The sequence below is a fragment of the Erythrolamprus reginae genome, chromosome 2 (assembly GCF_031021105.1).
Source record: "Erythrolamprus reginae isolate rEryReg1 chromosome 2, rEryReg1.hap1, whole genome shotgun sequence".
In the NCBI taxonomy this organism is placed as follows: Eukaryota; Metazoa; Chordata; class Lepidosauria; order Squamata; family Dipsadidae; genus Erythrolamprus; species Erythrolamprus reginae.
This window is the reverse complement of record NC_091951.1, coordinates 156,190,756-156,203,260: the sequence shown is the minus strand read 5'-3', so window position 1 is coordinate 156,203,260 and position 12,505 is coordinate 156,190,756. Positions and strand designations below refer to the sequence as shown.

The following is a 12,505-nucleotide window of genomic DNA, read 5'->3' as shown; positions in this document are numbered from 1 at the left end:
AAAAACAATAAAGGGAACACTCAAAGAACACATCCTAGATATGAATGAATGAAATATTCTCATTGAATACTTTGTTCTGTACAAAGTTGAATGTGCTGCCAACATGTGAAATTGATTGTGAATCAATGTTGCTTCCTCAGTTGACAGTTTGATTTCACAGAAGTTTGATTTACTTTAAGTTATGTTGTGTTGTTTAAATGTTCCCTTTATTTTTTTTTGAGCAGTATATATAATAGTAGTAGTAGTAATACTGTAGTGAGAAAATGGCTAACACCAAATTTGAATAGTGGAAGCACCATCAAAGTCATCAGTACCCTGGGGCAATACCGGCAATATGATAAACGACAGAAATTATTTAACTGAGTACAAGCTGCATTGGACAGTTTGGACCAAAAAACCAAGAAAACTTATGATTATTAACTATGCATTAAGATTCCTGTAGTGATATTAATAGATTATACTTGGTCTGTAGAAATGGAGGGAAAGGTTTACTTCAGGTCAAAGTTGAAGAACAAATAGTGTGCAATGGCTGATTATGTACAAGGCAGCCAAGAAGTAGTAATGGGTGAGCAGTGTGGTCGGGCGGTAGGAAAAGCAAGTAGGATGCTTGGCTGCATAGCTAGAGGTGTAACAAGCAGGAAGAGGGAGATTGTGATCCCCTTAGCGCTGGTGAGACCACATTTGGAGTACTGTACTGTGTTCAGTTCTGGAGACCTCACCTATAAAAAGATATTGACAAAATTGAACGGGTCCAAAGACGGGCTACAAGAATGGTGGAAGGTCTTAAGTATAAAACGTATCAGGAAAGACTTAATGAACTCAATCTGTATAGTCTGGAAGACAGAAGGAAAAGGGGGGACATGATCGAAACATTTAAATATGTTAAAGGGTTAAATAGGGTTCAGGAGGGAAGTGTTTTTAATAGGAAAGTGAACACAAGAATAAGGGGACACAATCTGAAGTTAGTTGGGGGAAAGATCAAAGGCAACATGAGAAAATATTATTTTACTGAAAGAATAGTAGATCCTTGGAACAAACTTCCAGCAGACGTGGTTGGTAAATCCACAGTAATTGAATTTAAACATGCCTGGGATAAACATATATCCATCCTAAGATAAAATACAGAAAATAGTACAAGGGCAGACTAGATGGACCATGAGGTCTTTTTCTGCCGTCAGTCTTCTATGTTTCTATGTTTCTATCTATGTAAGGTAAAAATCACAATTTATTAAATATACAGGAAACATAACATGAATGTTTTAAAAAATGTAATAACACCCAAATAGTATGCTGGTAAGGAAAAGCATTACATGGCTAATTTCTACAAAAGATCAAAATAAAAGTGGATAAAAATAAAATCAGACAATGGCTTACAATTGGAACATTCAGAAAGGGACTGAATGCTTGATTTTGGCAGCCATCTAAATTAATGGAGTCAAGGCCAGAATTTTTTTAAAAATAATCAAATGATTCAAAGTGCAGGTGACGCAAAGAAGCAGAAGAGACAGATCATATACTCAACTCATGCAAAAAGATTCCACAAACTGATTAAAAACAGCAATACAACACAGTTGCCAAAATGATTCACTGAAAAGTTATGTGCCAATAACGAAAAATTGGTGGAAACATATAATTGAAAATATAGTTGAAAATGAGCAGATTAAAATATTTTGACATCTTCAAATACAAACTAATAAAACCTTGACATATCAGATTTAACTAATTGAAAATAAATTGTGGATAAGTGATGTGGCAATGCCAGGGGATACTAGAAGAGAAGACAAAGAATTGGAGAAAGTCACAAAATATCAAAATTGAAAAATTGAAATTGAAAGATGGCATAAATCACCCATGGAGTAGTCCCATTGGTTATTGGTTAGTGCCATAGCAAAAAGGCGTAGGCAACATTTTAAAAATCTACTTATTGACAAATTTTCCATCTGTCAGTTATAAGCCATACTGCTTGAATCTGCACATATAATTATGACATCTTAGGTTCTTGGGAAGAACTCAATGAGAATGAAAGCCAGTACCAACCTAAGACCTGGCAACTGTGATTTCACTAATTGGAGATGACAAAGCATCAAAATCTGAAAACTAAAGTTGAAAAATTGTGACATAAACTGGCCATGGTGATCCCAGTCATTATTTGTGGGTGCCATACCAAAATTTAGAAAATTTTCACATGGACAGAATTTCCATCTATTGATTACAAAAAGGCCATTTTGCTTGGATCTGCTCATATAATGTGCCAATTTGTTACAACATCCTGGGTTCTTGGAAATAACTTGGTGAATAAAAGTCAACACCAGCTAAAGAACATCAGCTAAAGAACCACCTGTAGTTTCACAAATTGAAGATCACAAAGTATCAAGAGCTGAAAATCAAAAGATTATGGCATAAATGTAGTATCCCAATGGATAGCTGCACATTGACAAAATTTCCATCTGTCAATTGTAACGCCCCACTGTGATATTCATCGATACATTACAGCATTATAGGTTTGGGGAAACTTCAATGTGTATGAAGATCAATATCAGCTTAAAAAACTGGCAGCTGTGACTTCATTCTGTGAATCACTTATAATTATAATATTTGAATATCATTGGCATTGACAAAATCATTATCAGTCAACTACAAAATGCAGCTTTACTTGAACAACTTGCATCCTGCAACAATACCTTTAACACCATCAGCAATACTATCTATCTATCCCAGATCCTTGGGAAGGATTTGCTAGGTGAGTAAACTGCCAAATCCATTCTGAATAATTGGCTGACCTTGAGACCAATCATAATATAATAGGAAGGAACATCTTTCACCTGGGGTTTAGGCTGAATTGTCCCACTGAATGCAGTGCATGAATTTAATTCTCATTCATAATTCTGCATAATATTTTGGGACTGACTAAAAGGGATTTACAGGGTGGGGGAATGAAAAACTTATAATTGAGGATTCAGTTAATTATTTTGAAGCTCTTCAGACTTCATCAGAGGAAAGTTGTGATCACTTCAAGCAACATGTCACACTATAACCTAATACTTATATTCATAAGAAAAGCTAGACAGGTAGTTGTGCTAATGTTCAACTTTTATATCAATTACAACTTACCTGAGTTGAGGGTGGGTGGGTGCTTGTTTTTGCTTAATTTTCTATTTTTCTTAAGAAGAGCAAATGTAAATACAGGTAGTTCTAGATTTACAACCACAATTGAGCCCCAAATTTTGTTTAAGTGGGAAAATTGTTAAGTGAGTTTTGCTCCATTTTATGATCTTTCTTGTCTCAGTTGTTAAGTAAATCACTGTAGTTGATAAGTGAATAAACTGGTTGTTAATTGAATCTGACTTCTCTTTGACTTTGCTTGTCAAAACGTTGCAAAGGGTGATCATATGACTTTGGGACACAGCAACAATCATAAATATGAACCAGTTGCCTAGCATTTGAATTTTGATCACATGTCATGAGGATGCTGCAAAGGTGGTAATAGAAAAATGATCATAAATCACTTTTTTCCATTGCCGTAGTAACTTTGAATAGTCACTAAATGAATATAGGACTACCTGTATAGGACATACAAGCTTCACCTTGGAGAATTCTACTCAGGACTTTCATAAACATTTTTATTTATCAAAATCATTGTTTAAAATTGCTTCTAAATAAACAAACATTTTGGAGATAGAAAAATGTTTAGATAGCGTGATGAGTTTGTACTTAGCCTAACTGCTCTAAATTTTGTCAAAACATGCTGACTTATGTGGCACACTGCCCAATTTTAAGATAATACCATGCATTATGTGTGTTTTGAGGGAGACCCAGCCATAAAACATTGTTTTTCTAAGATAAGTCATGTTTAATTTCATCTCATATCTAATTTCTTCTGGGCCTAATTCTGGACTGAATCATTAAAACAAAGTTATTCAGGGAAAAAGAACATATAACATGCCCTCTTACTCCATACCAAGTGTATTTGCAGAATCAACATTCCAGCATCTGAAATCTAGCAGAACTAAGAAGCCCAATAACAGCATATTCTTGGGCACTATGTATCATAGTAAAAACAGCAATAATTTTAATTACCACACCTGACCCCTATATTTTTCCTCCGTCACTAATCTTTATATTAGAATAGTATATACAGTACAGTCTATCTTCCCTTACGCTTTCAGAGCAGACAAATATAGTTTTATGTTATGCATCCATGTGTGGGGTTTTGCATAACTTTCAGACAGGTCGGTCATAACAATTTCTCTATTTGACATGGTGTGGCATTCTCAGTTACACTGATCATCAAAACGCAGGCATTGTATGACCATTTCTATTCTATTTGGGACTCTTTCTATGGGCTTCAAACCCTCTATAGAGAATTGTACTCGCAGTCCTTTATGCTAGATGATATTGCCTATACAGTGCATTAGCTTCAACAGTTATCCATAGAAACATAGAAACATAGAAGTCTGACGGCAGAAAAAGACCTCATGGCCCATCGAGTCTGCCCTTATACTATTTTCTGTATTTTATCTTAGGATGGATATATGTTTATCCCAGGCATGTTTAAATTCAGTTACTGTGGATTTATCTACCACGTCTGCTGGAAGTTTGTTCCAAGGATCTACTACTCTTTCAGTAAAATAATATTTTCTCATGTTGCTCTTGATCTTTCCCCCAACTAACTTCAGATTGTGTCCCCTTGTTCTTGTGTATACTTTCCTATTAAAAACACTTCCCTCCTGGACCTTATTTAACCCTTTAATATATTTAAATGTTTCGATCATGTCCCCCCTTTTCCTTCTGTCCTCCAGACTATACAGATTGAGTTCATGAAGTCTTTCCTGATACGTTTTATGCTTAAGGCCTTCCACCATTCTTGTAGCCCGTCTTTGGACCCGTTCAATTTTGTCAATATCTTTTTGTAGGTGAGGTCTCCAGAACTGAACACAGTACAGTATTCCAAATGTGGTCTCACCAGCATTCTATATAGCGGGATCATAATCTCCCTCTTCCTGCTTGTTGTACCTCTAGCTATGCAGCCAAGCATCCTACTTGCTTTCCCTACCGCCTGACTGCACTGTTCACCCATTTTGAGACTGTCAGAAATCACTACCCCTAAATCCTTTTCTTTTGAAGTATTTGCTAACACAGAACTGCCAATACAATACTCAGATTGAGGATTCCTTTTCCCCAAGTGCATTATTTTACATTTGGAAACATTAAACTGCAGTTTCCATTGCTTTGACCATTTATCTAGTAAAGCTAAATCATTTACCATATTACAGACGCCTCCATGCTCAGTAGTTGCAGGAAGGAATATATAAAATCTATTAGAATGGTATAAACCACCTTTTAAGCTGTTATATTACATCATGACCCCTGCATACAGGGTTTTACATGACTTCTTGCATCGTTTACCCTCTTCCCATTGAAAAAGTAAGTTGATGCTATAAAAATATCCAAGGAGCTTAATTTCAATGAAGTTTACTTAACTGGATGCAATGTAGAAATGTTTTTTTCAGATATTACAGGCAGGTCCCGAGGTTTAAACTGTTGTGGAATGCATACAATTCAAACTTGGATGAAGTTTCATTTTCATATTGCTTTTTGGACAACCCATGTTGCTTTGGACACTGGAATTTGCTTATTTCAAATCCAAATGCTCTTCTCCCCATATGGATTTTGATTCTACGAGAAAAGTTTTATTCCATCATAACCAAAACCAAATGATTTAACAAAAGCTTGGCTACCATTAATGTGAGAAGAGAAGGGAGAAAAATACACCAAGATTTAGGAATTCCTTTATTGAAAAAATAAAAAGCTGTTTTGGAATCACTTAAAAAATACAGTATAAAAGCAAATCTAGAATTGGCAACACATTAAAAATAGAACATTATACACTATGTTTTAGATTAGAATAATCCATATGTACATAAAGATGTTTTGAAGGTAGATATTTTCATGGTTATTTTGTGAGGATTCTTCAGGAAAATGATATGAATGTTGCTGAGGTCATCATTCAAAATTAATAATTGCAGAACCAGAAGATATATGCTTACATAAGTTAGTTTACATGAGCTGCTTGAAAAAGCTCCACAAGATCCTTGCATTCTGGGTCAATAAGGTCAGATGGCTTATCTCCCTCATTGTTGGTGGCATCACACTGGACCCCAAGAGAGATGAGGTGCCTGGAAGATCAGAAAAGAGAAAGTCGTGAAATGCAGAAAAGGTTGAAAGGGTCTGGATTAACCTACTTCTGTTTTAAAATATTCAGTCTATTTAAGTAGTTCACTGTATAATATGGTTTAGATATCCTTCAGTTGCAATAAGAATTTGCAATTTCAATCATCTCTTTCTCAAATTTCCTTAAGGCAGGCTCATCCCTTTATATTATTCACACCTGGAGAATATAGTGGTACACAAAAGTCTTGAGCTATTTCTGCTACTAAGAATTGCAGCCGGAATCAAATAATACACGTTTCTCCACATGTATTGTCCAATGGACATATACCAACTTCTCTTATACATTATATTTAAAGTGATATAGAGGACTTTATGATGTTATGAAATGACTCAAAATATTTTTTTTGTTTCCATAAAAACAACCAACTTTTAAATATAAGGGTTCCATTTTTTTTTTTGCTTGGCATTTTGGCAATACCACAATTCGTTAATCTGTCAATAAATACTACAGTATCAGCACTGCTGGTGTTAGGATAAGAGCACTGTGAGAAAAAGAGAGGATTCATCCATCTCTTGGGATAAGCCAGCAGGCATTTCTTGTCACTTCAAAGTTCATACCCAGAAATTCAATAGTGCAATCACTTTCCCCTTGTTGTTTTCCTTGGCCATGTAATTCCTGTTTATTGAGAGAGTGGCACAACTGGCTAAGGGTGAATGAGGTAAACAGTTTAGCATCTCTGACCTTGCAATGTCAGCATAGCCATCACTACAGGCCATATGCAGAGGCGTCCAGCCCTCATCATCTGTCTGATTTATGTCGGCGCCGTATTTTATCAAGAGCTTGACGCACTCGAGATTCCCAGCAAGCACAGCTTCATGGATGGCAGCCATTCCTAATTGGAGAAGAGGATATATCAAACTCTAGTCTGTGACAAATGGGCACTATAAACTGAGCGGGACTCCTACCACATTTTTTTTATCTTAGCACAAGAAAAACCTTTCAATCAAAGGAAGATAACTAAAACTGATCAATTAACATGCATCCACATAGAACTGTTGGTGTTTTTAAGATTGTTCACTTTAGGCAAAAAGGAAGTAGAAGTTCAATCAGGAGTCCTGAGTATGTTTTCTAAGGTTCTTTGAGAATTATTTGATTAACAAAAGGAGTTTATTATTTATTAATTGGATTTATATGCCGCTAAAATAATCTAAACCAGTTTTCTCCAACTTGGCACCTTCCACACGACTTAGGGCTAGAGCCCATGGCATTCCTACCATAGCCAAAACCCATTGGGAAATTCTGGGAGTTATAGTCCCAACAAAATCACAAATGTATCAAACTAAGAAGTTGTTTTTTTAGATTTTTTAAATGTGTTATTGTTATTTTAGATTCTATTAGATTTGTCATTATGTATTGTTTTTATCATTGCTGTAAGCCACCCCGAGTCTATGGAGAGGGGAGGCATACAAATCTAATTAATAATAATAATAATAATAATTAATAATAATAATAATAATAAACAATGTCTTTTAGAAAGATTAAGCTCATCCTGCCACAATTTTACTTGGGATTTTGCAAATTATAATGATCATTGTTTCTGTGCACCTTTTTTCTTGCAAAGGTTTCCATGCACTGAGATAATAATAAGAGTTAATGCTTCAAAGACATCAAAACACTTCAAACTTAGAGTTTGGCATAAGACTTCGAACTATTTCTGAGAAGCATATACTTTTATTTTATGTATTTAATTGCTCATTCTGCTTTGGTTTTTTTGTTTTGCTATACTGAAGCAAACTACTAGGCACATAAGGGAAACAAGCTGGTGAGAGTACTACAAGAAGTTCTAATATTTTAGGCTTATTCCCTTCTTGCATTATTCTATTCCAATAATGTGGTCTATATGGCAACTGAGAGACAGGAAGAAGCCCCCTGTTGTTTCCTTAAATCACCCACTGAAAATGCAGTGAAAACGGGTTCATACAACTTCCTACTCAGCCACCCTCCAATCGTCTTCCACGTACCAGAAGGATAGATGGTATCCAAGGTGACTTTCCTGGCCCGGATGAAACGTCCTACTTGCTCCAAGTCACCCTGTCGAATGTAGTCCTGGAAGAGAACGTCATTGGGGAAACGCACAGTCTTGAGGTGCCTTGCATATCGCCTGTACCTAGGAAGTGAGGTTGGGTAGTAGTATTTCATGGTCACAGAGGGCAAAGGAAGCCCACAGACGAGGTGAGGAAATGAAGAGACTTAGAAAGTAGAAGAGCTGCCTCACAAAGCTGAGGTGCAAAACTACAATGATGTCTTGAGATGCAAAGGAGTATCTCCTCCCAAAATCTTGCAAAGAAATGGTGAAGAGGACCCCAGCGATGATTTTCTGTTCCCTTTCAGGTTTGGGGGGTTTTTTTGACAGCACAACACGTGAAGATCTGTGGAGGACTGATGGTTTCCTCAGAGTTTCTTGTTATATAGTCTGCCCGTGGCTATTTTGAGGACACTCAGCTCATACTTGTTGCCATGAGATCTTGTAATTGAGATGCCTTGCCTGCATCCCACCCCTTTTGAACATAAATTAGAAGCTCAGCTTACAGCCCACCTGTCGATGAGTGGTAGTCAGCAGATCCAGTTTGGACCGCAATCTGCAACCAACAGCCTCCGATTTTGCAAGCCACCATTTGCAATACTCTACAATACTTTCTGGAATCTGTTGGCAGCCATTTGTGCTTTCCCCAAAACTAGTTCATGGCTATCATTATAGCGAAAGGTTCAAAAACAAGAACTATAGAAGTGAAAAGCTTCTACAGTGAAGAATTTTATTACATGAATAGCAATCAGTATTTTGCAATATTTAAGGTAGCTAGCCATTTTCTTAAGAGTCCATGCTTTTAATTTGCTACTTGTAACTTGAAAACTTTTGCAAAAATATTTGCCAAAGATATGGGTAAGAAAGTGGCCAAGCGGAACAATCCAAGGAATCATGCTTGCTCATGTCGGTTATCAATTCTTTCATTGTTAAGATTAGTAAGAAAATATTATTTCACTGAAAGAGTAGTAGATCCTTGGAACAAACTTCCAGCAGACGTGGTTGGTAAATCCACAGTAACTGAATTTAAACATGCCTGGGATAAACATATATCCATTGTAAGATAAAATACAGGAAATAGTATAAGGGCAGACTAGATGGACCACGAGGTCTTTTTCTGCCATCAGTCTTCTATGTTTCTATGTTAATGTGCTGCAGCATACACTATACATACAGCAGTGTGAATTCAGAGCTCATCTCTGTATATGAATGTAAATGTATTTTTATTTGATTTAAGCACTTATATACTTCTTATACGAAAAATAAAGGAAACTAATTTTTAGGAATTTCAGGTATGCAACAGGAAGAGAGAATATGAAAGACGTTATTTTGTGATTTTTATTCCATTCACCTGCTTTCATAGTTATGGCCACTTAATTGCACTGGAACTGGAAGAGTAACTGAATCTAAGTTGCACTATATGAATGTGACTTTTGAGAGTTGCAAGATATTCATTTTTGGGAAGAATTGAAACTGGAAGAAATGATCAGCTGGAGCTTTTCTGCCTGTTCCACATATCCAGAGAGTGCCTGGGTACATAAATTGGACCTGGGGAAGTTGTGTTGCCAAAATAGCATCAGAAACAAAATAAAAGGAAAACCCTCCAATTTTGGTGGGAAATAGGTGAATCCATGTGAATTCAGGGAAGCCTCCACTAAGTGGTTTCTTTGACTAGTTACCAAAAAGATGTGAAAAGAAATTTTAATAGTGAGTTGTGATCAATTTTCTAGTGATGAATTCTTCTAGTCTACACTTATATCTAAAATCTCATTCACCACCTCAACTATAATGTACATTTTATGTTACAATCCATATTAAAGACTCTATCAATTTTGTTACACATCCAAAAGTTCTAAGTAAGGGCCTTATATTTGCAGCTCTGGAGATATTTCAGATATCAACAGCCATCTGCAAAAATACAGTATATTTGTCTTTTGCATTATTTTTAGTACCTCCAAGGAGTTAAAATTTTGAATTATTAATTTTATTATTTTGATTCAGAAGAAAACTATTTTTAAAAAGAAATTCAGAACGGGTCAAATCAAATTTAGCTAGTCAAAGCAACAGAGGTTTTCAGAACACTGAAATAATACTACAATTTCTTGATTGTATATATTAGATTTTAAAACAGACTATTTTTTCGTTATATATTTTCCATTGAAATTTCCAATCTGACCTATCTAATTTTAAAATTTCACAACAGTGCTCTTCATTTAACTTCTTTTTATAGAACACAACTGAACCTCTATAAACACCAAATCATATTTAACTCCTGGAGTCCTTGTTGACATTTTTGTAGCAGGCTATTAAATCTAGAAGTAACCAATGGAGAATGTTATAATTTCTACTACTATTTCTTTACTTTTAACTGTTGAATACCACCAGCAAAACATCACCCCTCCAATAGAGATACTGTACTTGGTGAGATGTACATTAGCTCTCATTCTTCTCTTGGAAAAAAAAGGAAGCCAAGCTACTTTTGTAAAAGGAAAACTTGTCATCATCTTTTCTTGGTGGCATCTCAGCAGGCCCCATAGAGTAGTGCAGCAAGTGGAGCAAAAAGTTCTGATACTTCCCACAACTTTCAGTCATGAATTAATCTGGGTTGTGCAGGATGAAGGTATTCCCATTTGAAACAAGAAATATGGCATTTGTTCTAACTTTTCATACCACTATCAAGTGCTATTAGACTATTAAAATTAGAAAGTGCTGCTAGCCTTCCCATCCTAATACCAGAAAAATGTCTGGCTTGGTACTGATTATTCCAATTTATTGTCTTAAGCATCTGGATGCTAGGGACATTTTACGTTATCTCAAGTTAAAAATCTGGGAACCTACAGCACTCAAGGCAGAAAGTGGACTTGTGAACAATCCCTCACCTGTGTGTTATAGAAGCAAGGAAGACCAAAATAGTTGAAGGACAGCAAGTTACTTATTCCTGCTGCAATTATTACTCAATCATAGCTCTCCTCAGCCATAACTATCCAATTAAAAGGATTGCTTAGTTAAAGTTCATCAATATTAGGAGGGCCATACATTCCCCACCCTAATCTAAGTTCTTTCTCAAAGACTTCCCTTCAGGGCCCACACTACCAAAAAACCCAAGAATCACAGATTGTCCAGCTGTTGGTATGAAAAGATAATGTTGCACATTAAGTGCTGTCTGGCCCGTACTGATAAACATCATAGACCCACAGGAAAAAAATTACTTTCCTATAATCTTCCACAGAGGGAAATGAACTTAAAACAGCCACGCAACCACCAGGAATATTTCCACCTTACATACTCCACAAGCAAGAAAGTCACAGTGTAGATCCATTTTAAGAAATTAAAAAGGTTACAGGGTTGCAGGGAGAGGCATGATCTGGCATGTAAACACCAAAACAGCACATATGCATAATGCAGGGCTATTGCTGTGGAAATTCTAAATTGATGTATACAGGCATGAATAGTTTTGATTGTAAAATGCTATTTAAAATAAACTAAGCAACAAAAACTGCTTCTTCTGCCACAACTGAAAATAAATTGTCAGCAAGCTCTCCTGCTCTTCAACAAGCGGCAGCAGCTTGTTTTCCTCGGCTACAAGTAATGAGGCATGTCCACTCTCGTCATATGACAGAATGACATAGTTGCTTACCAAAATATTGTTCAATTGAGGTGACCAACAGTTCAGGACTTCAGCCATAAAGCAGGTAATAGTTGCACATTACATACTTCTCGGGACATTTCTCCGAATTAGAAGGAATTCAAAGCTTGATGACCTTTAGAAACGATTTGTACTTTGATGATCCTGAACGTAATGGCAAGGATTTCTCTCTCTGACATACACAGATTTGTCCTTTAAGTGTTAGTTAGAATAAAACTAATATTGTTATCTGGAATACCTTGTGACAAATTTTGATATAAAGATACTGGGATAGTGTACAGGACTAAACCATCTACTCCGATTCAGAAAAGATAGACAAAAATATAGGCTGTAGCCAACTGGAACTTCACCGAAGTTCAAAATTCTATCCAAGAAATATCTATACAGTATATGCTAGATTCAAGACAAGCACTCCAGGAAGCAGCTATTGTTTTAAATTGCTTTTAATGATACTTTGCCTTGGGGCAAAATATCATTAAAAGGGCTGCAGGTTCAAATTCCAGTAAGGGTATGGCTAGTTGATGAGAACATAATAAGCTCAAAATCAATCTATACTGGTGTCCCTTCTTTTTCATTATCAACAATATGCTACACATATGGATTA

The 12,505-nt window shown here is 36.0% G+C and overlaps 1 protein-coding gene across 1 annotated transcript; it reads right to left on the bottom strand.

Annotated features, from left to right (window-relative positions):
- Positions 1–6,052: 6,052 nt before the first annotated feature.
- Positions 6,053–8,371, bottom strand: PPP1R27 (protein phosphatase 1 regulatory subunit 27). Its single transcript, XM_070735964.1, has 3 exons — positions 8,194–8,371; positions 6,914–7,064; positions 6,053–6,176 (listed from the first exon to the last, which is right to left on the bottom strand). Exons 1-3 carry the CDS (start codon positions 8,369–8,371, stop codon positions 6,053–6,055), a joined length of 453 nt encoding a protein of 150 aa, XP_070592065.1.
- Positions 8,372–12,505: the final 4,134 nt, after the last annotated feature.